Raw genomic sequence first — 27210 nt, forward strand, 5'->3', positions numbered from 1 at the left:
CCTTGCGCGTCAATGACGTCATGTGCGGGCCACACAAAATTGTCAGCTTAAAAATTAGCCTGCTGTAGACTTACCGGATTTCAAGCCCCACCAGGCCAGATGGTGCCGCTGGCCTCGCACAGCCCGTGAGCGGGAGCTTCCCACACGCAATGCGGCCTTGTTTGGAAAGAGGCCTCTTCAAAAGCAGTCGAGGGTCCCCGGATGCTGCCATCCCGGAAGTAGGGTGACCCTCACCCGAGGAAGGGGAGGGAGATGTGTTTCCATCCGTCTTTTCTTGTTGTTGTTTTAATTTCATTTAAGTTACACAAGTTTCATGTATTTCATGTATACAGATTTAGCACCCACCCGCTCTCCCACCCTCCTCCTCCTCCCTCCCCTCCCTCCCCCTTACCCTCCTCCTCTCCCCCTCCCAGGATCTCCTGTCGGTTTCCTTAGAGATGGGAAAGCCCCCGCCCACTGAGTAAAGTGCTGTGCGCGGGGTGGGGCCTCAGAGTCTGATTCTCTCCCGCATCTCAGGATGCTGGGCCCCCGTCAGGGGGGACACACGGGGTCTGGGTGTCTGGGATGCTGGGCCCCCGTCAGGGGGGACACACGGGGTCTGGGTGTCTGGGACCAGCTCATTTCACCAAGCGTGGGTGGTGCTCCGGAGTGTATCTATCCCATAATTTCTTTTCTTTTCTTTTTTTGACAGGCAGTGTCAGACAGTGAGAGACAGAGAGAGACAGACAGTGCTGGCACTGCACCAATCCGAAGCCAGGAGCCAGGTGCTTCCTCCTGGTCTCCCATGCGGGTGCAGGGCCCAAGGACCTGGGCCATCCTCCACTGCCCTCCTGGGCCACAGCAGAGAGCTGGCCTGGAAGAGGAGCAACCGGGACAGGATCCGGCGCCCCGACCGGGACCGGGACTAGAACCCGGGGTGCCTGCCGGCGCCGCAGGCGGAGGATTAGCCTCGTGAGCCGCGGCGCCGGCCTCAGGTCGATCTTAGCGGTGGAGTCTGTTCTCTCAGCCCAGCCTGGCTGTGTGCCCAAGCCCCAGGCCAGTTTGCAGCAAGTGTCTCAGGGGGTCTGGAGGCCCAGGGCCCCTGCCCTGCGAGCACAGGGGAGGCCTGAAGTGGCAGCGGCCGGGGGGGGGGGGAGGGCACGTGATCACCGCCCCCTCCGCCCCCTCCCCTCTGCCCGGCGTCCTTGGCTGTGGCCACTCACTGATGCTCCAGTGTGCTGCGAAGCCCCTGTGAGGCCCGTGAGGGAGGACTTGGTGTAGACTGATACGGGGACATCGTGGCACGCCCAGACCCGGGCCCTCCTGTGGCATTGTTGGGATTCATTCTGCACCCTCAGGCAGGCCGTGGTTAGGCGTGGTCTGGGTCTAGGGTGTGACAGAGCCCCCAGCAGCAGCGGCCGCGGCTCAGCTCCCAGGTCTAAGCGGAGCGCAGCTCTCCAGACCTTGTTCCGGGGCAGTGGTGGACCAGGGATTGGGATTCAAGATCCTGTCCCCAGGAGGGTCACCTCCTGAGAGCCAGCGGGCAGCTGTGTGGTGCAGCAGGTGAAGCCACCGCGTGCCACAGCACCACCCCAGGTCAGAGGCCCGGCGCCCCCCCCCCAGCTCCCTGTTCCCCCTCCTAGGAAGGCAGCAGAGGGCGGCCCAGCTATGGCCAATGCGGGCCGCTGGGGAGCGAACCAACAGACGGAAGATCCCTCCCTGTCTGCTCCTCTCTCCCTAACTCCGACTTTCAAAATAAATAAATAATCCTTTTTAAAATAACTGTTCCTGGGGCTGGCGCCATGGCTCACTTGGTTAATCCTCCACCTGTGGCGCCAGCATCCCATATGGGCGCCAGGTTCTGGTCCCAGCTGCTCCTCTTCCAGGCCAGCTCTCTGCTGTGGCCTGGGAAAGCAGTGGAAGATGGCCCAAGTGCTTGGGCCCTGCACTGCATGGGAGACCAGGAGGAAGCACCTGGCTCCTGGCTTGGGTTCGGTGTAGCTCCAGCCCAGCGGCCATTTGGGGGGTGAACCAAGACCTTTCTCTCTCTCTCTCTCTAAAAAAATAAAAAATAAAAAATAAACTGTTTCTGTTGCTCTGCCTTTCAAATACAAAATAAATATTTTCTTAAAAAACCCCAAGTCCTACATTGCTGCTCTCGCTGCAGTACCCCACCGTGGGACCTTGTCTGGATCCAGGGTTGTGGCTATGTAGCGGTTCAGACGAGGCCACTAGGAGCCTGGAGGACTGCAGCCCTTAGGACAGAGATGGGGACGGGGCACACAGAGGGGCGCCCACGTGAAGACACAGGGAGAAGACGCCGGGAGGGGGCCCGGGGGCCTGCAGCACGGGGAGGAGTTACATTTCTGCTGTTTTTGTGACTGAGCCCGGGACATGACTGCACCCCCCTTCCTGCTCGGCGGTCACCTGCCCGTGCTGAGCTGCGAGGAGCCTGGGCAGTGTAGCCTTCACTCCACAGGTCAGGGCAGAGTGCCCGCGGGCCGTGTGCTTCCACCTGCTGCCCAGGTGCCGCCCTCGGGCCCTCGTAGCGTGTGGGTGAGTGTGGCCGCTGAGGGTGCTGCGTGACCACAGCCCCACCGCCGAGCCGTGCAGCCGGGCGCCTGGCGTCCTTTGGGTGTGGAGAGGCTGCTGCGCCCCTCCCACACCAGGACGCCCGCGTTCTGGGGGCGCAAGGCTGAAGACGCCCTTCCCAGTCCTCGCAGCTGGATCTGTGCGGGTCCCGACGCTCTGGCCAGTGGCACTTGAGTGGAAGTGTTGGTGGCCTCAGATGGGAGTTGCGTGAAGAGATGGCTTGTCTTCCATCTGTTCCCTTTCTCCCTTTGAGCTGCAAACAAGAACAGGTAGGTCTGCCCGAACCCAGAGAACAGGTCACGCATGAATGACACACGTCACACGTGAGTGACCCAGAACGGGTCGTGTGTGACACAGAACAGGTCACATGTGAGTGACATACGTCGCGTGTGAGTGACCCAGAACAGGTCGCGTGTGAGTGACACAGAACGGGTCGCGTGTGACCCAGAACAGGTCACATGTGAGTGACATACGTCGCGTGTGAGTGACCCAGAACAGGTCGCGTGTGAGTGACATACGTCGGTGTGAGAGACACAGAATCGGTTGTGTGAGTGACATAGAGCCCCCAGCAGCCTGGCACTGTGGACTGGAGAATGTTCTACAATGGAGGATAAAATTCTTCTCATTTAATTCACTATTATTTAAAATTTTTATTTTTTTTTATTTTTTTTTTATTTTTTTGACAGGCAGAGTGGACAGTGAGAGAGAGAGACAGAGAGAAAGGTCTTCCTTTTGCCGTTGGTTCACCCTCCAATGGCCGCCGCGGCCGGCGCGCTGCGGCCGGCGCACCGCGCTGATCCGATGGCAGGAGCCAGGAGCCAGGTGCTTATCCTGGTCTCCCATGGGGTGCAGGGCCCAAGCACCTGGGCCATCCTCCACTGCACTCCCTGGCCACAGCAGAGAGCTGGCCTGGAAGAGGGGCAACCGGGACAGAATCCGATGCCCCGACCGGGACTAGAACCCGGTGTGCCGGCGCCGCTTGGCGGAGGATTAGCCTAGTGAGCCGCGGCGCTGGCCTAAAATTTTTAAATTGAGGCCGGCGCCGCGGCTCACTAGGCCAATCCTCCACCTAGCGGCACCCGCACCCCGGGTTCTAGTCCCGGTCGGGGCACCGGATTCTGTCCCGGTTGCCCCTCTTCCAGCCCGGCTCTCTGCTGTGGCCAGGGAGTGCAGTGGAGGATGGCCCAGGTGCTTGGGCCCTGCACCCCATGGGAGACCAGGATAAGTATCTGGCTTCTGCCATCAGATCAGCGCGGTGCACCGGCCGCAGCGCTCTAGCCGCGGTGGCCATTGGAGGGTGAACCAACGGCAAAGGAAGACCTTTCTCTCTGTCTCTCTCTCTCACTGTCCACTCTGCCTGTCAAAAAATAAGATAAAATAAAATAAAATAAAATTTTTAAATTGTATTTACTTATTTTCATTTTATTTGAAGGGCAGAGAGACAGAGAGGGTTTTTTTTTTTTTAAGATTTTATTTATTTATTTGAGAGGTAGACTTACTGACAGTAAGAGGGAGAGGGAGAGGGGGAGAGAGAGAGAGAGAGGTCTTCCATCTGCTGGGTCACTCCCCAGATGGCCGCAATGGCTGGAGCTGCGCTGATCCAAAGCCAGGAGCCAGGAGCTTCTTCCGGGTCTCCCATGCGGGTGCAGGGGCCCAAGCACTTGGGCCATCTTCTATTGCTTTCCCAGGCCACAGCAGAGAGCTGGATGGGAAGAGGAACAGCCAGGACTCCAACCAGCGCCCATATGGGATGCTGGCACTGCAGGCAGAGGATTAAGCCACTGAGCCACAGTGCCGGCCCCGAGAGGGCTTCCGACTGCTGGTTTTACTGAACCAGGCTGAAGCCAGGAGCCCAGAACTCCATCCTGGTCTCCTTTATAGGCGGCAGGGACCCAAGCCCCTGAGCCAGAGCCTGCCGTCTCCTGGGGTGGGTGTTAGCAGGAAGTGGAGCAGCTGGGGCTCAACCCAGGCGCTCAGATCCAGGGAGTGAGTGTCCCACGCAGGTCACCCAGGCCACTGTGCCCCAAGGTTCTCTGTGGAGCAGCCTTCCTCCACCTCACACAGGTGAGAAGGAAGCCCTTGGCCAGGCCCTGAGCTGCGTGCGGAGGCTGGGGAAATGGCCGGCACCATGGCCACGGCCCTCCCGGGCCCGCTCCTCCAGGCTGGCTGCACGTCCACTCCGCGCAGGTGCCCGGTGCTGGCTGGAGTTCAGCTTTGGGGCAGTCCAGGGGCCAGTGACCTGGGCCATGTATCGGAACTTACAAGGTGCCTGCAAACGCCTGACACCCGGGCCATCTCCGTCCAGTGATGTCAGGACCTCGGTGGGGGGCGCTGGCCCCTCTTTAGGTGAGAAGGGAACTCTCAGGGTTCTCCTTTGTCCTTCCCACCCCAGTGGTCCCTCCTGCCCGAGCCCTGAAGCCAGGGCCAGGTGGCTCCGGTCACCCCCCACCCCACACCCAGCAGCAGTCTGCGCCCGGCACCAGGGGTCCCAGGGAGTGGTAAGGGCCAGAGCCAGGAGCTTCTTCCGGGTCTCCCATGCAGGTGCAGGGGTCCAAGGACTTGGGGCCATTTTCCACTGCTTTCCCAGGCCACAGCAGGGAGCTGGATCGGAAGTGGAGCAGCCGGGACATGAACTGGTGCCCACATGCAGTTGCGTCAAGGCAGAGGCTTAGCCCACAGCGCTGGTCCTTTTCTTTTTTTTTTGACAGGCAGAGTGGACAGTGAGAGAGAGAGACAGAGAGAAAGGTCTTCCTTTGCCGTTGGTTCACCCTCCAATGGCCGCCGCGGCCGGCGCGCTGCGGCTGGCGCACCACGCTGATCCGATGGCAGGAGCCAGGTGCTTCTCCTAGTCTCCCATGGGGTGCAGGGCCCAAGCACTTGGGCCATCCTCCACTGCACTCCCTGGCCACAGCAGAGAGCTGGCCTGGAAGAGGGGCAACCGGGACAGAATCCGATGCCCTGACCGGGACTAGAACCCGGTGTGCCGGCGCCGCAAGGTGGAGGATTAGCCTAGTGAGCTGCAGCGCTGGCATTAAAAGATTATTTATTTGAAAGGCAAGACGAGAGAGAGAGAGAGAGAGAGAGAGAGAGAGAGAGAGAGAGAGAGAGAGAGAGAGAGAGAAGAGAGAGATCTTCCGTTAGTGGTTCACTCTCCAAATGGCCACAACAGCCAGGGCTGGGCCAGGTGGAATCTAGGAGCCTGGTCTCCCATGTGGGTGGCAGGGACCCAAGTACTCAGCCAGCACCGCTGCCGCCCAGGGTGCTGGGGGGAGCTGGGGTCGGGGGCAGAGCCGGGACTCAAATCCAGACTCTGACAGGGGACGCAGATGTCCCACTGAGGCTGCACTCCTGCGCCAAACACCCGCCCCCCCAGGCCTGGACTGCGGCAGCCCCCACGGCACCCTCCCGTGGGCCCCAGGGGACCCTAACCATCCTGCTCCTTGGAAAGCAGGGCTTCTGCTTCTGCCACTACACCCCCGCCAGCCCGAGCACGGCCCCCAAGAACCCATGGAGGCCCTGGTCCTGGGCAGGCGCTGCGCTGGGGGGACCCCGGTCCTCGCGCCGAGGCCTGGTGGAGGGGCTCCTTCGCCTGCTCCGGGGCAGGTTCAGACCTCGAGGCCTCTGAATCCCTTCCGCTGCCCAGGGCCACCCCGAGCCCAGCCTCTAGCAGGCCCTGCGGGGTCAGGCTGGACACTCGGCTCCAGAACTGGCGCCCCGACCCCGCGTCCCACTGGGCGCCCGGAGGACGGAGTCGCTGTCCTGGGCCTGTTCTCCCGGAATCCACCTGCTCGCATTCTACAGGCTTTGCCCGTAAGCCCCACTTCCTGCAGCCCTTGGGAAGTGAGGGCGGAGTCCCCAGCTCATCCCATTTACCCCATTCTAGTATCAGGCCCAGCAGCCCCCCTGCTTTCCCGTAAACCCAGCCTCCGGCTGTTTCGCAACAGTCGGCAGCCAGCTGTGTGTGGTTTGGGAAATGAGATCTGTAGTCACAGACGGCTTCCGTCCACCCTGAGACGGGCGAGGCCGTGAGCTCGCCACTCCCTCCTCGGGCACCCCCACGTAGTCCATCAGTGTTCTGGAATATTCCTCTCGCCCTGTGCACTGTCCATGGCAGGGGACTCTCGGTTCCCAGAGCCTGGCTTTCCCAGGTGACGACGGGGTGCCTGAGGTCTGCTACTCAGGGGCTCCGGGCCCCGTCTACACCCAGGCCACGTCGCCAACCCAGCTTCCTGGAAGGGTTGGCACACGTGGCCCACTGCAGAGACGATGGCAAGGAGACCCCGGGTGGTGTGTATGGCCGACGGGGGGTCTGAGCAGGTTCAGCCGGGGCAGGTGAGGCGGTGACCCGCCCGTGCAGAGCCCTCGGCCTGGGAGGCTGGCTCACCTGCGCACCCAGCACCCTGCCCGGCTCCCAGCCCCTCCCCCGCCACCAATTCCTGGGACTGACGAACCCTTTCCAAGCACTGCCCGCGGCCAGAGGCTGAGGAGCGGCCGGGGCTGGGCTGGAAGAAGCCAGGGGAGGGTGAAGGGTCACGCTCCTCCCCCCAGGCAGGGGCATGCCTGCAGGGACCCCCGAGGCCACACTGCCCAGTTCCAGTGCCTCCTGGGAGAAGCCCGGGCAGGCTCGCCCACAGCGCCCTGTCCTGTGAGGGCCCAGGAGGGACGCCTGTCTGGGTCCTGGGGACTGTCATGCGTCAGGCCCCCGGGGCCGGGAGCCCACCAAGCACAGCCCGGGACCCCTCATTCGGCACAGACACGGCCTGGGTCCAGGGCCCTGGTGCTTCTTGGGTCACGGCACAGAGGTGTCCTGCTGGAGGGGACGGGATAAAGGAGAAATGTCCCCTGGCCATGAGGGGTGCTGGTGTGGCCGTGGGGGCTCCATGAGCCTCCCCTCCTCGGCCTGGGAGGCTGGCTCACCTGTGTGTGCCCTCAGCACCCTGTGGATCTGCACCCCACCAGGCTCTCAGCCCCTCCCCCGCAGGTGGGCCTGGCTTCCCACTCCTGGGGGCTGCTTGGCCCTCCTGCAGGCAGGTTTGGGTGGGCTGGGGCGGGGACAGAGGCCTCCCTGGTGGGTTTGGGCCAGTTCCAGACACAGGTCCCGCACAGCCCCTGAGAAGGACAGTCTGCCCCCGCCATGGACTCCCTGGGGACAGGGGCTTGTTTCTAAAGGAGAGGCTGGGTCGGGGTGGTGTGTGTCCCCCTGCTCCCAGCTCAGAAGCGGCAGGAGCCCTGGGCCCTGGCCCCCTGAGGCCTGGGGAGGGGCAGGCTAATCCTACAATCTCAGGATCCTGGGCGGGGGGAGGATTTCCTCACTGGGGCCAGGAACAGCCAAAGGTTGAAGCCCATGGCCCCAGCTTCCGCCAGGGGCCGGCTCCACCAGCGACAGGATCTGGGCCCCTCCTGGGTAGGGCCGGGCCATTGTCCGTGTTAATGCATTCACAACTCTAGGAACTTAGAAAAACGGAGACCTGGGAGCGAGGCGCCACGGGAGGCCCACACCCGGGGCCAGAGACCCCCGCCAGCAGGCACCACCGCAACGAGCCAGGCCCTACCCCCGGGGGGAGGGGCAACCCCGTGAGCGCCGGCCCCGGGACGCGAACCCCCGCCGCCCCTACGGCCTCCGCCGCCAGGGGGCGCCCCGGGCCGCCCCGACGTGCTCGTCCTCGCGCCGTGCGAGCGCGCGCCGGCGCGAGCGTCGTGCGTGCGTGCGCGCGGCCCAGCCAGCGGCGCTCGGAGCCTGAGGCGGCTGCTGCTCGGCGGCGGTCAGGCGCCCGCGCCCCGCGCTGCTGCTCCCCGGCCCGCCCGCCGAGGCCGCTCCCAGGCCCGAAGATGCCGGCCGTGTCCAAGGGGGACGGGATGCGGGGCCTGGCGGTCTTCATCTCCGACATCCGCAACTGTGAGTGGCCGCGGGCGCGGGGCCGGGCCTGTGGCGGGGTGGGGGTGGGCGAGCCCCAGGTCCGTGGGGGCGGCGGCCGGGGGGCCGGGGCGCGGGCGCGGGGCGGGGCGGGAGCCGGGGGGTGCAGATCTGGCAGGCGGGGAGGGGGCGGGCGCCGGGGCTGGGCGGGGGGCCGGCGGCGCGGGGGTCTGGGGGCGCGGGGCGTCGTGGCAGCGCCGGCGGCGGGGGGGTTCTGGCCCAGGCGCCCCTCCCCGGCATGATGTCATCTCGCTCTTTCTAGTAATGGAGCTTTTAACCCAGCGCTTCCCAAAGTGCGCGGATTTCCGAAGCCAGGGGTCCGGGGGCTGGCGCGCTCGCCCGCTGCGGCTGCACTGACTCATCCCCCGGGGCCGGGCGGCGGGCAGGAGCGGGCCGGCTTCGGCCTCAGGAATGCCCCCTCGGGGCGGGAGGGGCCGCGGGCCGGGGGCGGCCCCCTGGGGAGGCAGGGACCCCGGCCCGGGTTCTGACTCGGTGCGGGGAGGTGGAAGCGCGTTCTTGTGCAGCGTGACCCTCACCCCTGGGGGCAGCGGGAGGCCGGACCCGCCCCGCCCCGCGAGGCCCGGAGTCACCCCTGGGACAGGGGCGGGGGCAGGTGTGTGCAGCCCGGGAGGGACCCCTGGGCGGGCGGAGGCCTCGGCCTCGCCCCCGGCCTTAGCTGCCATGTCTGGGAGAATCGCGCGGCGGAGCTGAGTCCTGGGTGAGCCGTGGCTGGCTGGCTGCGTAGACCAGGCTTCCCGCGTCAGCTGCCTGACGTCCGGGGCCCGGTCATCCGTGCTGTGATGACCAGAACTGGGTCTGCACGTTGACAGGTGTCGGCCGAGGGGCAGCACTGAAGAGACCCCAGGGTGGGACCCCTGGGGGGGCTGCCAGCAGACGGGGGCCGGGTCCCTGTGGGAGAGACCCCAGGGTGGGACCCCTGGGGGGGGCTGCCTGCAGACGGGGGTCAGGTCCCTGTGGGAGAGACCCCAGGGTGGGACCCCTGGGGGGGGGCTGCCAGCAGACGGGGGCCGGGTCCCTGTGGGAGAGACCCCAGGGTGGGACCCCTGGGGGGGGCTGCCTGCAGACGGGGGTCAGGTCCCTGTGGGAGAGACCCCAGGGTGGGACCCCTGGGGGGGGCTGCCTGCAGACGGGGGTCAGGTCCCTGTGGGAGAGACCCCAGGGTGGGACCCCTGGGGGGGGGCTGCCTGCAGACGGGGGCCGGGTCCCTGTGGGAGAGACCCCAGGGTGGGACCCCTGGGGGGGCGGCTGCCAGCAGAGGGGGCCGGGTCCCTGTGGGAGAGACCCAGGGTGGGACCCCTGGGGGGGGCTGCCTGCAGACGGGGGTCAGGTCCCTGTGGGAGAGACCCCAGGATGAGACCCCTGGGGGGGGGCTGCCTGCAGACGGGGGTCAGGTCCCTGTGGGAGAGACCCCAGGGTGGGACCCCTGGGGGGGGCGGCTGCCAGCAGAGGGGGCCGGGTCCCTGTGGGAGAGACCCCAGGGTGGGACCCCTGGGGGGCTGCCTGCAGATGGGCCGAGGCCTCCCCGGGGGCAGGGTCCGTGCGCCACGCGGCTTCGTCCTGGGTGGTGGGGCCGGGCCTGCAGCCGGCGCTGGGAAGCCCTCGCTAGGGGAGGTCCTGGGCTGGCTTTGTCCAAAGGGCACTTCAGTCAGGAGCCAGGATGTGGGAGGAGCCTTCGCAGCGTGAGCCGGGGCCGCAGCCCGTCTGACTCCGCCCCGTGTGTCAGGTGAGGGGTCACTGCTGCCCCTGGGCCAGCCCCGCTGATTTTGTGTGGATCCTGTTTCCTGTGGTGGGGGTCAGTGATGCGGAGCCAGGCCCAGAGGGGAGGCAAGTGGACGCCACGGTGGGGGTGAGTGGATACCTCGGAGGGGTGAGTGGACGCCATGGTGGCTGAGTGGACGCCGTGGGGGGTGAGTGGACGCCGTGGGGGGTGAGTGGACGCCGTGGGGTGAGTGGACGCCGTGGGGTGAGTGGGTGACGTGGGGGGTGAGAGGACGCCGTGGGGTGAGTGGACGCTGTGGGGTGAGTGGGTGACGTGGGGGGTGAGAGGACGCCGTGGGGTGAGTGGACGCTGTGGGGTGAGTGGACGCCGTGGGGTGAGTGGACGCCGTGGGTGGTGAGAGGACGCCGTGGGGTGAGTGGACGCCGTGGGGGTGAGTGGACGCCGTGGGGTGAGTGGACGCCATGGGGGTGAGTGGACGCCGTGGGGTGAGTGGGTGACGTGGGGGGTGAGAGGACGCCGTGGGGTGAGTGGACGCTGTGGGGTGAGTGGACGCCGTGGGGTGAGTGGACGCCGTGGGTGGTGAGAGGACGCCGTGGGGTGAGTGGACGCCGTGGGGTGAGTGGACGCCGTGGGGGTGAGTGGACGCCGTGGGGTGAGAGGACGCCGTGGGGTGAGTGGACACCGTGGGGTGAGTGGATGCCATGGGGGTGAGTGGGTGCCATGGGGGGTGAGTGGACGCCGTGGGGTGAGTGGACACCGTGGGGTGAGTGGACGCCGTGGGGTGAGTGGACGCCGTGGGGTGAGTCGACACTGTGGGGGTGAGTGGACACCGTGGGGTGAGTGGACGCCGTGGGGGTGAGTGGACGCCGTGGGGTGAGTGGACGCCGTGGGGTGAGTGGACGCCGTGGGGTGAGTGGACACCGTGGGGTGAGTGGACGCCGTGGGGTGAGTGGACGCCGTGGGGGTGAGTGGACACCGTGGGGTGAGTGGACGCCGTGGGGGTGAGTGGACACCGTGGGGTGAGTGGACGCCGTGGGGTGAGTGGACGCCGTGGGGTGAGTGGACGCCGTGGGGGTGAGTGGACGCCGTGGGGTGAGTGGACGCCGTGGGGGTGAGTGGACACCGTGGGGTGAGTGGACGCCGTGGGGTGAGTGGACGCCGTGGGATGAGTGGACACCGTGGGGGTGAGTGGACGCCGTGGGGTGAGTGGACGCCGTGGGGTGAGTGGACGCCGTGGGGTGAGTGGATGCTGTGGGGTGAGTGGACACCGTGGGGTGAGTGGACACCGTGGGGTGAGTGGACGCCGTGGGGTGAGTGGGTGCCGTGGGGTGAGTGGACGCCATGGGGTGAGTGGACGCCGTGGGGTGAGTCGACACTGTGGGGTGAGTGGACGCCGTGGGGTGAGTGGACGCCGTGGGGGTGAGTGGACACCGTGGAGTGAGTGGACACCGTGGGGTGAGTGGACGCCGTGGGGTGAGTGGACACCGTGGAGTGAGTGGACACCGTGGGGTGAGTGGATGCTGTGGGGTGAGTGGACACCGTGGGGTGAGTGGACGCCGTGGGGTGAGTGGACGCCGTGGGGTGAGTGGACACCGTGGAGTGAGTGGACACCGTGGGGTGAGAGGACGCCGTGGGGTGAGTGGACACCGTGGGGTGAGTGGACGCCGTGGGGTGAGTGGACGCCGTGGGGTGAGTGGACACCGTGGGGTGAGTGGATGCCATGGGGGTGAGTGGACACTGTGGGGTGAGTGGATGCCGTGGGGTGAGAGGACGCCGTGGGGTGAGTGGACACCGTGGGGTGAGTGGACACCGTGGGGTGAGTGGACGCCGTGGGGTGAGTGGACGCCGTGGGGTGAGTGGATGCCGTGGGGTGAGTGGACGCTGTGGGGGTGAGTGGACACCGTGGGGTGAGTGGACACCGTGGGGGGTGAGTGGACGCCGTGGGGTGAGTGGACACCGTGGGGTGAGTGGACGCCGTGGGGTGAGTGGACACCGTGGGGTGAGTGGACGCCGTGGGGTGAGTGGACACCGTGGGGTGAGTGGACGCCGTGGGGTGAGTGGACACCGTGGGGTGAGTGGACGCCGTGGGGTGAGTGGACGCCGTGGGGTGAGTGGACGCCGTGGGGTGAGTCGACACCGTGGGGTGAGTGGACACCGTGGGGTGAGTGGACACCGTGGGGGGTGAGTGGACGCCGTGGGGTGAGTGGACGCCGTGGGGTGAGTGGACGCCGTGGGGTGAGTGGACGCCGTGGGGTGAGTGGACGCCGTGGGGTGAGTGGACGCCGTGGGGTGAGTGGACGCCGTGGGGTGAGTGGACGCCGTGGGGTGAGTGGGTGCCGTGGGGTGAGTGGACGCCGTGGGGTGAGTCGACACTGTGGGGTGAGTGGACGCCGTGGGGTGAGTGGACGCCGTGGGTGGTGAGTGGACGCCGTGGGGTGAGTGGACGCCGTGGGGTGAGTGGACGCCGTGGGGTGAGTGGACGCCGTGGGGTGAGTGGACGCCGTGGGGGGTGAGTGGACGCCGTGGGGTGAGTGGACGCCGTGGGGTGAGAGGACGCCGTGGGGTGAGAGGACGCCGTGGGGTGAGTGGACGCCGTGGGGTGAGAGGACGCCGTGGGGTGAGAGGACGCCGTGGGGTGAGTGGACGCCGTGGGGTGAGTGGACGCCGTGGGGTGAGTGGACGCCGTGGGGTGAGTGGACGCCGTGGGGTGAGTGGACGCCGTGGGGGGTGAGTGGACGCCGTGGGGTGAGAGGACGCCGTGGGGTGAGAGGACGCCGTGGGGTGAGAGGACGCCGTGGGGTGAGTGGACACCGTGGGGTGAGTGGACGCCGTGGGGGGTGAGTGGACGCCGTGGGGTGAGTGGACGCCGTGGGGTGAGTGGACGCCGTGGGGTGAGTGGACGCCGTGGGGTGAGAGGACGCCGTGGGGTGAGTGGACGCCGTGGGGTGAGTGGACGCCGTGGGGTGAGTCGACACCGTGGGGTGAATGGACGCCGTGGGGTGAGTGGACACCGTGGGGTGAGTGGACGCCGTGGGGTGAGTGGACGCCGTGGGGTGAGTGGACGCCGTGGGGTGAGTGGACGCCGTGGGGTGAGTGGACGCCGTGGGGTGAGAGGACGCCGTGGGGTGAGTGGACGCCGTGGGGTGAGTGGACGCCGTGGGGTGAGTCGACACCGTGGGGTGAGTGGACGCCGTGGGGTGAGTGGACACCGTGGGGTGAGTGGACGCCGTGGGGTGAGTGGACGCCGTGGGGTGAGTGGACGCCGTGGGGTGAGTGGACGCCGTGGGGTGAGTGGACACCGTGGGGTGAGTGGACGCCGTGGGGTGAGTGGAGCGTTTGGCCTGGAGTCACTGAAGCCAGTTGGCGGCTCCCTTGCCTTTTGGACTGCTTCCTGCCGTGTCCGCTCTGAAGACCTCGGTCCAGTGCAGCCCCAGGGCGGTGGGGATGCAGCCAGGGGGCATGGGAGCGGGGCTGCCCGGTGTGCAGGCGCGTCCCGGCTCCCAGCACGGGAGCAGTGCGTCCACCCAGCCCGAGAGGGGCCCTGGCGTGTGCCACTCGAGCCCGCAGCTCCTGGGGCTCAGGGCCGGTGAACTCGCTCGATCCTCTCTGATCGGCTGCAGCTGAGGGGCTCCGGACTTGCCTGATGTGACCGTGTGGAGACTTACACGGTTGTCTCTCTTTCTTTTTGACAGGCAGAGTCAGACAGTGAGAGAGAAAGAGAGACAGAAAGAAAAGTCTTCCTTTGCCGTTGGTTCACCCTCCAAACGGCTGCTGCGGCCAGCGCACCGCGCTGATCCGATGGCAGGAGCCAGGTGCTTCTCCTGGTCTCCCATGGGGTGCAGGGCCCAAGCACTTGGGCCATCCTCCACTGCACTCCCTGGCCACAGCAGAGAGCTGGCCTGGAAGAGGGGCAACCCGGACAGAATCCGGCACCCCGACCAGGACTAGAACCCGGTGTGCCGGCGCCGCAGGCGGAGGATTTAGCCTATTGAGCCACGGCGCCGGCCCTGTTTTCTTTCTTTTTAAAGATTCTAAGTGTTAATTTAAGACAGAGTGGGGAGGGGAAGGTTGACCTCCATCCACTGGTTCACCCCCATGTGCCTGCAGCCGCTGGGCTGGGTCATTCTGAAACCGGCAGCGGGGGGGGGGGGGGCTCCATCCAGGTCTCCCACGTGGGTGGGAGGGGCCCCGGCGCTTGGGCCGCCCCCTGCTGCGTCCCGTGGTGCCCATGAGCAGGACGCTGCCATTGGAAGTGGAGCTGGGACTTGAACCCACACACGGGGCGGAGGGTACCTGTGTCCAAGTGGTGTCTTAACCATTGCACCAAGCACCCACTCCTCGCCTGCCTTTCTAAATGACCGTTTAAAGAAAGTTGTAGTCTTTTTATTTAATCCCAGTTTTAAAATAATTCTTTTTTTCCTTTTTCTTAAAAAATTATTCATTTGAAAGAAAGAGTTAACATAGGAAGAGACAGAGAGAGGTCTTCCATCCACTGGTTCACTCCCCAGATGGCCACAGTGTCCAGGGCTGGGCCAGGAGCTTCCTCGGGGTCTCCCATGCAGGTGCAGGGGCCCAAGGACCTGGGCCATCGTCCACTGCTTTCCCAGGCCACAGCAGAGAGCTGGATTGAAAGTGGAGCAGCCGGGACTCGAACTGGCACCCATATGGGATGCCGGCACTGCAGGCAGTGACTTAACTTGTTGTGCCACCACTCCAGCCTCTATAAATAATTCTTTATTTTGAAATAATTAAAGATTCTCACGAAGTCGCAAAAAAATCAGGGAGGTTCTGGCATCCTTCGCCCACCTTTCCTGTGGCCGTCTTGTGTGACTGTGGGGTGGATTCGACAGCAGGAAGCTGACCTGGGTGCAAACCACTGGTCCACTCAGATTCCACTGATCTTATGTGTGCGCATGTGCGAGCACGCGTGTACGCTCACAGTCGCATGTGTGCACACGTGTGTGTGTATTCCATGCGGTGTTAGTACAGGTGGCCTCGTGCGGTCCCCCCGTCAGGACACAGACTGTCACATCCGCACAGCTGCCTCTGCTGCCCCTGAAGTCGCGCCTGCCACTGCTGCCGGCAGCTGCTGGTCTGTTCTCATCTCACGGTTGTCGTATAAATGCAGTTGTGTGACCTTAGCAAAAAAATTTTTGAAAGATTTATTTATTTATTTGAAAAGCAGAGTTACAGAGAGGTAGAGACAGAGAGAGGGAGAGAGAGGTCTTCCATCCGCTGGTTCACTCCCCAAAAGGCCACAATGGCCAGAGATGGGCCAGGCTGAAGCCAGGAGCCAGGAGCTTCCCCTGGGTCTCCCACGCGGGTGCAGGGGCCCAAGGACTTGGGCTGCTGCTTTCCCAGGCCATAGCGGAGAGCTGGATTGGAAGTGGAGTAGCCAGGACTTGAACCGGTGCTCCTATGGGATGCTGCAGGCAGTGGCTTTACCTGCTACACCACAGCGCTGACCTCAACCTTAACGAAAGTTTATATATTTATTTTTATTTGAAATGCAGAGAGAAAAAGAGACAGACACAGGATAAGCCCCAGATATCCACTGGGTCATCCTCAGGTGCCTGCGGGAGTCAGGACTGGGCTGGGTGGGGGTCAGAGTCAGGAGCTCCAGTCCGGTTTCCCGCCTGGGTCGCAGGGACCCAAGGCCTGGAGCCGTCACCTGCCTCCCAGGTGTGCCTAGAAGTACCGGACTGCACCAGGCACCCTGCTGGGAGACGCCAGCACGCGTGGCGGGGCTTCACCCCTGTGCCAGAGTTCCCGCCCCTCACCCGGTCTCTTGACGGCCAGGCCAGTGCCTAGAGCTTTTGTGGTTGGCTTTTCACTCACACGGTTCTGTAGAGGGGCATCACGTTCAAGCAGAGGACTCCAAGAAAAAGAGAAGCAAGTGCCGACATTGGGAAAACCAGGCAGGTGCTCCTGGACTTCCCTGTGCCTTTGCGAGGTGACGCGTGTGAGGAGAGCCGAGTGTAGCAGGACCACACGCACTGCGCCCGCCGGGCGTGCCGGCGCGATGGTGTTGGGGAAACAGCCTCCAGGGTGCAGGGATCCGACTTGAGACTTCTGGAGTTGGCAGTTTGCAAAAGCCACGTGTGCTTTGCAGGCTGGCGCTGCAGCCTGTGGGCGGCTGAGTCAGCCCCCGCCCTGGGGTCGCATGCCGACTGCAGCCTGCTGTGCGCTGAGCTGGGTGCTTCAGAGGTTAGGTGTTCTCAGCGCACGATGGGTCCACCCAGACGTGACCCAGGCCTGGAGAGTCCCGGTGACGGTGCTGGGATGGGGTCCGAGGCCTTGTGAGACCCCAGTGTGCGGCCAGACAGGAAGCGCTGCCCACCGTCCCTGTGCCCAGAGCTGTTAGCTGTGATCCCTGAGGTGCGGGATGAGGGGAGAGGGTGGGGAGTGCCACCAGCAGGGTGTGGGGACAGGGCAGTGTGCAGCAGGGTGTGGGGGACAGGGCCGTGTGCAGCAGGGTGTGGGGACAGGGCCGTGTGCAGCAGGGTGTGGGGACAGGGCAGTGTGCAGCAGGGTGTGGGACAGGGCCGTGTGCAGCAGGGTGTGGGGACAGGGCCGTGTGCAGCAGGGTGTGGGGACAGGGCCGTGTGCAGCAGGGTGTGGGGACAGGGCAGTGTACAGCAGGGTGTGGGGACAGGGCAGTGTGCAGCAGGGTGTGGGGACAGGGCCGTGTGCAGCAGGGTGTGGGACAGGGCCGTGTGCAGCAGGGTGTGGGGACAGGGCCGTGTGCAGCAGGGTGTGGGGACAGGGCCGTGTGCAGCAGCGTGTGGGGACAGGGCCGTGTACAGCAGGGTGTGGGGACAGGGCAGTGTGCAGCAGGGTGTGGGGACAGGGCCGTGTGCAGCAGGGTGTGGGACAGGGCCGTGTGCAGCAGGGTGTGGGGACAGGGCCGTGTGCAGCAGGGTGTGGGGACAGGGCCGTGTGCAGCAGGGTGTGGGGACAGGGCAGTGTGCAGCAGGGTGTGGGGACAGGGCCGTGTGCAGCAGGGTGTGGGACAGGGCCGTGTGCAGCAGGGTGTGGGGACAGGGCCGTGTGCAGCAGGGTGTGGGGACAGGGCCGTGTGCAGCAGGGTGTGGGGACAGGGCTGGTGTGTAGCGGCCCAGGCCTCTCCGCCTCAGTCCTCATGGATACAGGACGTGGCTCCTTTGTTTGTGTTAAGTTTTTGAAACCGGAACCCCTGACTGAAGTTTAAAAGAGTTTATTTGTTCATAAAACTTCTAGTGGCTCTGAATTATAAAATGGACACTGAAACTGAACACAAAAACTTAGATTTTGCTTAAACATCCATGTAAAAAGTAAACTTGAAGTTGATTTTTGATTTTCCCGTGTGGAAGTGAAAAGCAGATCAGCCGGGCCGGCGCTGTGGCACAACAGGTAAAGCCGCCGCCTGCAGTGCCGTCACCCCTTATGGGCGCTGGTTCGAGTCCTGGCTGCTCCGCTTCCCATCCAGCTCCCTGCTGTGGCCTGGGAAAGCAGCAGAAGATGGCCCAGTGCTTGGGCCCCTGCACCCGCGTGGGAGACCTGGAGGACGCTCCTGGCTTCAGGTCGCCCAGCTCCGGCCTTTACGACCATTTGGGAAGTGAACCAGCGGATGGAAGACTCTCTCTCTCTCTCTCTCTCTCTCTCTCTCTCTCTGCCTCTGCCCCTGGCTCTCTGTAACTCTGTCTTCCAGATAAATAAGTGAATCTTGGGAAAAAAAAAAAAAAGCAAAAGCAAAGCGCCATGGAGTCCGCAGAGGCTTCCTTGTTGGGGCGCATCTTGCCGTCTCGGCCGCAGACCAGGCCGCCAGCCTGAACCGTCTGCCTGCCAGCACGCTTTCCTTTGACTCACGCCTGGCCCGTGCTCTCAAGACAGGAGCCGCAGGGCGGGGCTTCTCGGAACACCACGCCCCTCACAGAGGTTCCCGAGGGCGGGAGCCCTGCTGCCTGGCACGCTCCCCGCGCCCCCCCCTCCCCCCCCCCGGCCGGGAGGCTGTGTGTGGGAAAGAAGGTTGCCGTCCCTGCAGTGGGGGCGTTGGGGGGAGGTTTGCACTGATGTGCACGCTTCTGAGCTGGGGTCCTGGCAGCCTGGTCGGTGTGGGGCGTGGGGCCGCCCTCCCCTCGCTTGAATCCCGAGAGCTTTAAGGACTGTACGGTTTCCAGGTTGGGAAAGATTTGGCCTCAGGGCACCCCCCCCCCCCGGTTTAATTTATTTAAGGACAGAGTGAGTGAGAAAGAGACAGAGAGAGAGAGAGAGAGAGAGAGAGAGAGAGCGAGCGAGCTTCCACCTGCTGGTTCACTTCCCAGATGCCCGAGCAGCCAGGGCTGGGCCAGGCGAAGCCTGGAGCCGGGACTCTGTTTGGGTCCCTCATGTGAGCGCCAGGGACCCAGTTCCTGAGCCGTCACCCTGCCTCCTGGGCACATCGAGGCGGGGCAGGGACGCAGCCGGCTTCCTTGGCGTCCTGAGTGGCGGTCCGTGGTGCCCTCCCCCGCCTCAGGACTGTGGTGGGGGTGGGTCAGGCCTGTTACTGCGGTGCTGGGGCTTGGAGAAGGGGGCGTGGTCCCTGGCTCGCGCAGGGGGCTGTGTGCAGCGCGTGTGCTGTCCTCCCTGGCAGGTGCTGGAGAGACAGGAGCTCCCTGGCCGGGGGTGGGGGTTGTGGGGGCGGCAGAGGGAGGTGCGTGTGGCCTCTGCAGCGAGCGCGCCTGTGTGTGGGGAGGTGTCTGATGGAGCCCCCTCCCCGCAGAGCCTGGCACGTGGCTGTCCCACCTCTGGCCTTGCGGGCGCCCGGTCCGGGCTGGCTCACTCAGCACTGAGGGTTAGTTCTGACTGTGAGTGGAGTTGGATGGCCTCCGTCAGCTCCCGGTGCAGGTGGAATAAACTAAACAACTCCCCGGTTGAAGGAGAATAACTCGAATGACACTCACTGAACAAGCAGAGACAGGCAGCCTCTAGCCGGCCGCGTGTTGTCTTGGGTGTAGACTGTGGAAGTGAGTTCCCTGGCGCTGGCTGCAGTGAGAACCCCAGGGTGGGTGGGGGCCGGGGTGTCAAGCGAGCAGGAGTGAGGCCCTGATAAGGCCAGAGGCGGGCTCTGGGGGCTGGGCCATGCGCACAGGGAAGGCTGGAGAAGAGTGGGGGGGAGGGGCACAGGTGGGCGGGGTCCCGGGCTGCCCGGCCTGCTGCTGCTGGCTGGCCCTCCTGCTGTGCTGGCAGAGAGGCCAGTCCAGGCCCACGCGCGTCTGCAGGCCTTGTCGTGACGGCTTCCGTGGCCGGGGGCAGTGGTGGCGCTGGGGTGCTGCAGGGTTTTCAGGGGCAGTGCTGTGCCCAGAGGAGAGGGCGCCTGGCAGAGCTGGAGGCCACTGTGTGCCCCCGACCTCTGTGTGCCCCCGCCACTGTGTGCCCCCGACCTCTGTGTGCCCCCGACCTCTGTGTGCCCCCGACCTCTGTGTGCCCCCGACCTCTGTGTGCCCCCCGACCTCTGTGTGCCCCCGCCACTGTGTGCCCCCGACCTCTGTGTGCCCCTGACCTCTGTGTGCCCCCTGCCACTGTGTGCCCCCGACCTCTGTGTGCCCCCGCCACTGTGTGCCCCCGCCACTGTGTGCCCCCGACCTCTGTGTGCCCCCGCCACTGTGTGCCCCCGCCACTGTGTGCCCCCGACCTCTGTGTGCCCCCCGACCTCTGTGTGCCCCCCGCCACTGTGTGCCCCCGACCTCTGTGTGCCCCCGCCACTGTGTGCCCCCGACCTCTGTGTGCCCCTGACCTCTGTGTGCCCCCGACCTCTGTGTGCCCCCGACCTCTGTGTGCCCCCGACCTCTGTGTGCCCCTGACCTCTGTGTGCCCCCGACCTCTGTGTGCCCCCGACCTCTGTGTGCCCCTGACCTCTGTGTGCCCCCGCCACTGTGTGCCCCCGCCACTGTGTGCCCTCCGCCACTGTGTGCCCCCGACCTCTGTGTGCCCCCGACCTCTGTGTGCCCCCGACCTCTGTGTGCCCCTGACCTCTGTGTGCCCCCGCCACTGTGTGCCCCCTGCCACTGTGTGCCCCTGACCTCTGTGTGCCCCCGCCACTGTGTGCCCCCTGCCACTGTGTGCCCCTGACCTCTGTGTGCCCCCGACCTCTGTGTGCCCCCGACCTCTGTGTGCCCCTGACCTCTGTGTGCCCCCGCCACTGTGTGCCCCCGCCACTGTGTGCCCCCTGCCACTGTGTGCCCCTGACCTCTGTGTGCCCCCGACCTCTGTGTGCCCCCGACCTCTGTGTGCCCCTGACCTCTGTGTGCCCCCCGCCACTGTGTGCCTCCCCACCTCTGTGTGCCTCCCCACCTCTGTGTGCCCCCGACCTCTGTGTGCCCCCGACCTCTGTGTGCCCCTGACCTCTGTGTGCCCCCTGCCACTGTGTGCCCCCCACCACTGTGTGCCTCCCCACCTCTGTGTGCCCCCCGACCTCTGTGTGCCCCCCGCCACTGTGTGCCTCCCCACCTCTGTGTGCCCCCCGCCACTGTGTGCCCCCTGCCACTGTGTGCCCCCTGCCACTGTGTGCCCCCTGCCACTGTGTGCCCCCGACCTCTGTGTGCCCCCGACCTCTGTGTGCCCCCGACCTCTGTGTGCCCCCGACCTCTGTGTGCCCCTGACCTCTGTGTGCCCCCTGCCACTGTGTGCCCCCCACCACTGTGCCTCCCCACCTCTGTGTGCCCCCCGCCACTGTGTGCCTCCCCACCTCTGTGTGCCCCCGACCTCTGTGTGCCCCCGACCTCTGTGTGCCCCTGACCTCTGTGTGCCCCCTGCCACTGTGTGCCCCCCACCACTGTGTGCCTCCCCACCTCTGTGTGCCCCCCGCCACTGTGTGCCTCCCCACCTCTGTGTGCCCCCGACCTCTGTGTGCCCCCGACCTCTGTGTGCCCCTGACCTCTGTGTGCCCCCGACCTCTGTGTGCCCCCCGCCACTGTGTGCCTCCCCACCTCTGTGTGCCCCCCGCCACTGTGCCTCCCCACCTCTGTGTGCCCCCGCCACTGTGTGCCTCCCCACCTCTGTGTGCCCTCGCCACTGTGTGCCCGCGCCACTGTGTGCCCCCGCCACTGTGTGCCCCCCACCACTGTGTGCCTCCCCACCTCTGTGTGCCCCCCGCCACTGTGTGCCCGTGCTCCCCACCTCTGTGTGCCCCCCACCACTGTGTGCCTCCCCACCTCTGTGTGCCCTCGCCACTGTGTGCCCGTGCCACTGTGTGCCCGTGCTCCCCACCTCTGTGTGCCCCCCACCACTGTGTGCCCCCCACCTCTGTGTGCCCCCCGCCACTGTGTGCCCATGCCCCCCACCTCTGTGTGCCCCCGACCTCTGTGTGCCCCCCGCCACTGTGTGCCTCCCCACCTCTGTGTGCCCCCCGCCACTGTGTGCCTCCCCACCTCTGTGTGCCCCCCGCCACTGTGTGCCTCCCCACCTCTGTGTGCCCCCCGCCACTGTGTGCCTCCCCACCTCTGTGTGCCCCCCGCCACCTGTGTGCCCCTGCTCCCCACCTCTGTGTGCCCCCTGCCACTGTGTGCCTCCCCACCTCTGTGTGCCCCCCGCCACCTGTGTGCCCCTGCTCCCCACCTCTGTGTGCCCCCGCCACTGTGTGCCTCCCCACCTCTGTGTGCCCCCCGCCACCTGTGTGCCCCTGCTCCCCACCTCTGTGTGCCCCCTGCCACTGTGTGCCCCCTGCCACTGTGTGTCCCCCACCACTGTGTGCCTCCCCACCTCTGTGTGCCCCTGCCCCCCACCTCTGTGTGCTCCCGCCACTGTGTGCCCCCCACCTCTGTGTGCCCCTGCCCCCCACCTCTGTGTGCTCCCGCCACTGTGTGCCCCCCACCTCTGTGTGCCCCCCGCCACTGTGTGCCCATGCCCCCCACCTCTGTGTGCCCCCGACCTCTGTGTGCCCCTGCCCCCCACCTCTGTGTGCCCCCGCCACTGTGTGCCCCCCACCTCTGTGTGCCCCCCGCCACTGTGTGCCCATGCCCCCCACCTCTGTGTGCCCCCGACCTCTGTGTGCCCCTGCCCCCCACCTCTGTGTGCCCCCGCCACTGTGTGCCCCCCACCTCTGTGTGCCCCCCGCCACTGTGTGCCTCCCTGGCCACTGTGTGCCCTCCGCCACTGTGTGCCTCCCGACCTCTGTGTGCCCCCCACCTCTGTGTGCCCCCGCCACTGTGTGCCCCCCACCTCTGTGTGCCCCTGCCACTGTGTGCCTCCCCACCTCTGTGTGCCCCCCGCCACTGTGTGCCTCCCCACCTCTGTGTGCCTCGCCACCTCTGTGTGCCCCTGCCCCCCACCTCTGTGTGCCCCCCGCCACTGTGCCTCCCCACCTCTGTGTGCCCCCTGCCACTGTGTGCCCATACCCCCCACCTCTGTGTGCCCCTGACCTCTGTGTGCCCCTGCCCCCCACCTCTGTGTGCCCCCGCCACTGTGTGCCCCCCACCTCTGTGTGCCCCCCGCCACTGTGTGCCTCCCTGGCCACTGTGTGCCCCCCACCACTGTGTGCCTCCCGACCTCTGTGTGCCCCCCACCACTGTGTGCCCCCCACCTCTGTGTGCCCTCGCCACTGTGTGCCCCCCCGTGTGCCCCCCCACCTCTGTGTGCCCCTGCCACTGTGTGCCCCCCTGGCCACTGTGTGCCCGTGCCCCCCGCCACTGTGCCTCCCCACCTCTGTGTGCCCCCACCACTGTGTGCCTCCCCACCTCTGTGTGCCCCCCGCCACTGTGCCTCCCCACCTCTGTGTGCCCCCCGCCACTGTGTGCCTCCCCACCTCTGTGTGCCCCCCGCCACTGTGTGCCTCCCCACCTCTGTGTGCCCTCGCCACTGTGTGCCTCCCCACCTCTGTGTGCCCCCACCACTGTGTGCCTCCCCACCTCTGTGTGCCCCCACCACTGTGTGCCTCCCCACCTCTGTGTGCCCTCGCCACTGTGTGCCCGCGCCACTGTGTGCCCGTGCTCCCCACCTCTGTGTGCCCCCCACCACTGTGTGCCCCCCACCTCTGTGTGCCCCCCGCCACTGTGCCTCCCCACCTCTGTGTGCCCCCCGCCACTGTGTGCCTCCCCACCTCTGTGTGCCCCTGCCACTGTGTGCCCCCCCGTGTGCCCCCCCACTGTGTGCCCGTGCTCCCCACCTCTGTGTGTCCCCCGCCACTGTGTGTCCCCCCACCTCTGTGTGCCTCCCCGCCACTGTGTGCCCATGCCCCCACCCCTGTGTGCCTTCCCGCCAGTGTGCCCATGCCCCCACCTCTGTGTGTCCCCCGCCACTGTGTGCCCATGCCCCCACCCCTGTGTGCCTTCCCACCACTGTGTGCCCATGCCCCCACCCCTGTGTGCCTTCCCACCACTGTGTGCCCATGCCCCCACCCCTGTGTGCCTTCCCACCACTGTGTGCCCATGCCCCCACCCCTGTGTGCCTTCCCACCACTGTGTGCCCATGCCCCCCGCCACTGTGTGCCCCTACCACTGTGTGCTTTCCCGCCACTGTGTGCCCATCCCCCTGACCTCTGTGTGCCCGTGCCCTAATGATCTCTGTGTGCCCCCTGACCTCTGTGTGCCCCCTATCCTCTGTGCCTGTGCCACCCTGACCTGTGTGCCCCCTGTCCTCTGTGCCTGTGCCACCCTGACCTCTGTGTGCTCGTGTGCCCGTGCCGCCCGACCTCTGTGTGCCTGTGCCCCCATGGCCTCTGTGTGCTCGTGCCCCCTAGCCTCTGTGTGTCTGTGCCGCCCGACCTCTGTGTGCCTGTGCCTCCATGGCCTCTGTGTACCCGTGCCCCCCGACCTCTGTGTGCCCCCTGACCCCTGTGTGCCTGTGCCCCCTGTCTTCTGTGCCTGTGCCCCCTGACCTCTGTGTGCCCCAGTCCTCTGTGCCTGTGCCCCCCTGACCTCTGTGTGCCCGTGCCCCCTGGCCCTGCGTGCCCACTCAGGAGACCATGTGACTGGTGCTTTGCCGCGTGTGTGTGTTTGGGAAGAAATTTGGAGCCCGGGCTTTGGGTCAGGTCCTGGCTCTGCTCCGCTTTCTTCTCTACCTTAGCAGATGAGGCCCTGTTGGGAGCCTGGCGTCTTCATTTTTGCCTGAGAAGTTAGGCACTGAGAATGGTGATGGTGTTCCCTGTATCCCTCTCGTATTCAAGGAATTTTTCTTTTTTTTAAAGATTTTTATTTATTTATTTGAGAGGTAGAGTTATAGACAGAGAGAGAGGTCTTCGTTCTGCTGGTTCATTCCCCAGATGGCCGCAATGGCTGGAGCTGTGCCGATCCCAAGCCAAGAGCCAAGAGCCTCTTCCCAGTCTCCCATGTGAGTGCAGGGGCCCAAGCACTTGGCCATCCTCCACTGCTTTCCCAGGCCACAGCAGAGAGCTGGATCGGAAGAGGAGCAGCCGGGACTCGAACCGGCGCCCATATGGGATGCTGGTGCCTAGGCCAGGGCTTCAACCCGCTGTGCCACAGCGCTGGCCCCAGTCTTTATTTATTTTTTTTAAAGATCCATGTATTTGTTTGAAAGGCAGAGTTAAAGAGAGGTAGAGGCGCAGGGTCTTCTCTCTGCTGGTTCACTCCCCAGACGGCCATAATGGGCTGATCCGAAGCCAGGAGCTTCCTCTGGGTCTCCCAAGCGGGTGCAGGGGCCCAAGCACTTGGGCCATCTTCTACTGCTTTCCCAGGCCACAGCAGAGAGCTGGATCGGAAGTGGAGCAGCCGGGACTCGAACCGGTGCCCATATGGGATGCTGGCACTGCAGGTGGCTGCTTTACCCGCCGTACCGCAACGTCGGCCCCGTAATTAGCTTTCAGAAGGGTTTAGTGTGGTGCTGCTGTGGCATCCACAGTCAATTTATTCTCCTGCTCAGCAGGAGCGTCAAGTGCCTGTTGTGGTTTTATGGCACTGGGGACTCGGTGGCTACCCCGTGGAGGAGAACGCATGCGTGTGTCTCTGTGCGTGTGTCCGTTATGGAGGCGAAACACCGAGAAGAGCGCTAGAGGCTATGGAAGGTGTTCGCAGCGTTGGGGAGGTGGAGGCGACCCAGGAGTGGGGGCAGAGCCCCCAGGTGGGAGTGCAGGTGTGTGGCGGGGCGGCTCAGAGCAGGCGTTGAGGGTGGAGAGGCGGGTGTGGAAGCAGACGTGTGTGGCCTGTGGGAGTTCTTGGAGGCGTGGAGCATGGCAATGGTCTGATCCAGGCTGATTTTGCTTTTTGTCAGGTTTTTCTGGCTCCGTATTGAGCAGGAGTGGTGGGGGCCAGTGTTGAAGCCTGGACAGCTCAGATGGGTGTTGGCTGCTGGGGTCTGCACGAGTCCCCCAGATCCTGGTCGGGCGGGGTGGGTCCGCTGGCACTTCTGGAGTGAGTTCCTGAGGGACGGAGAGTCTGGCCCCTCCACACTCATGGCCCCGCCACTTCTGCCGTGGGAGTTTGCACCTTCCCGGCCTCCAGGGCCCCAAGAAGTAAATCTGTTCTCTTTTTTTCCAAGCTTTATTATTTGGAATAGTTGAGAGAGAGAGAGAGAGAGAGAGGTCTTCCATTTGCTGGTTCACTCCCCGAATGGCTGCAATGGCTGGGGCTGCACCAGGCCGGAGCCAGGAGCCAGGGCTTCATCCGGGTCTCCTACATGGATGCAGGGGCTTTGGGCCATCCTCCACTGCTTTCCCAGGCCACAGCAGGGAGCTGGATCGGAAGTGGAGCAGCCGGCACTCTTAACTGGCGCCCGAATGGGATGCTGGTGCCGCAGATGGTGGCTTAACCTGCTGCTGCATCGCGCCAGCCCCACCGATCTGTTCTTTGGAACTACCCAGTCTGCAGTCTTCTTGCCGAGCGGCACAGAAGGCAAGGCGATGCTGCCGTGGTCCAGGGGAGGCGTTGAGAGGCACGGGGTCCGTCCCGGAGATGGCGCTTCCCCGGGCCTCGGCCCGGTTGCGGTGCTCTGCAGAGAGGCTGCTGCGTCCGCAGCCTCTTCTCTGTGCTGTGTCGGCTGCGGCTGCCGCTTGCTTTGTTTCCTGTCTCAGGCAGTGTGGTTCCCTGTGCCTGGGGCTGGAGCGCCTGGGCTCAGCGGGGTGCAGTTTCCACCTGTCCTTCCCCTCTCTGTGCTGCGGCTCCAGTTGGCCTCTGGGGCCGCTTCCTGGCTGCAGTGGCTGTCGGGGGAGTGAGCCGGCACACGGGCGCTCTCTCTCTCCTTCCCTCTTCCTTTTAAATAAGTGAAGGAATGAAAAGCAATGACCCTGGCTTGTGTGTGGAAGACAGGTGGAGGCCGGGGTGGAAGGTGCCGGCTGCTCAGCGCCCACGGGAGAAGCTGGCCACGCAGACGTGAGTGCAGGCTTTGCCTGCAGGGAGCACCTGCAGGAGTGCGGTGGGAACGCCATCGCGGCGGGCGTGAGCCCAGGGCTGAGCTGCTCTGAGAGCTAGCTGCCTGCTTCCCAGCGTCCCGTGGGGACGAGACGGGTGCCGCTGTCCTGGGTTCTGCAGCAGTGATGGGGTGTGGGGCGTGGTTTGTAGACGGAGCTAAGTCTGGCATCTTAGACAAGTGCGCCAGAGAAGGTGGTGTCCGGGCCAAGGGGAGGTGGGCTTTGTGCCGCCGCGATGAAGGCCCTGAGGCTGGCACGGTCTCCGGGCTGCGGCACCTGCGTTGGCTTGGCCCTGGCCCAGGCTTCACCACAGTGGCGGGGGCACTTGGGGAGGGAGGGGCTAGGGAGTGGCCCGCCATGACCTACCACTGGGTCCTGCCTCTTCAAGATCCCCACACCCAGGACCAAGCTCCCGACATTGGGCCCTCGGCAGCGCCGTGGGCTGAGCCGGGTCAGCCTTGTGAGCAGGGCACTTGAGCAGCGTTGAGGTGTCTGAGGCCCTGGGCTCCACGGGGGGCTCGGCCAGGGGACAGTGGAGGCAGGGCACGGATGAACTATGACTTTTTTTTTAAAGAAAGATTATTTATTTATTTGAAAGGCAGAGGGTGAGAGAGAGAGCGCGATCTTCCATCTGTTGGTTCACTCCTTCGCTCCCCAGAGGGCTGGGAA

The 27210-nt window shown here is 65.3% G+C and overlaps 1 protein-coding gene across 2 annotated transcripts in view; it reads left to right on the top strand.

Annotated features, from left to right (window-relative positions):
* The first annotated feature begins 8270 nt into the window (after positions 1-8270).
* The window catches only part of AP2A2 (adaptor related protein complex 2 subunit alpha 2), an 85946-nt gene continuing 67006 nt past the window's right edge, over positions 8271-27210 (top strand). For both annotated transcript variants that reach the window (XM_070057148.2, XM_070057177.2), the window contains exon 1: positions 8271-8467. In XM_070057148.2, the coding sequence (XP_069913249.1) occupies positions 8401-8467 (67 nt within the window). In that variant the 5' untranslated portion in view covers positions 8271-8400. The remainder of the gene's footprint in view (positions 8468-27210) is intronic.

The sequence above is a fragment of the Oryctolagus cuniculus genome, chromosome 1 (assembly GCF_051225735.1).
Source record: "Oryctolagus cuniculus isolate XC-2025 breed Fujian yellow rabbit chromosome 1, ASM5122573v1, whole genome shotgun sequence".
NCBI lineage: Eukaryota > Metazoa > Chordata > Mammalia > Lagomorpha > Leporidae > Oryctolagus > Oryctolagus cuniculus.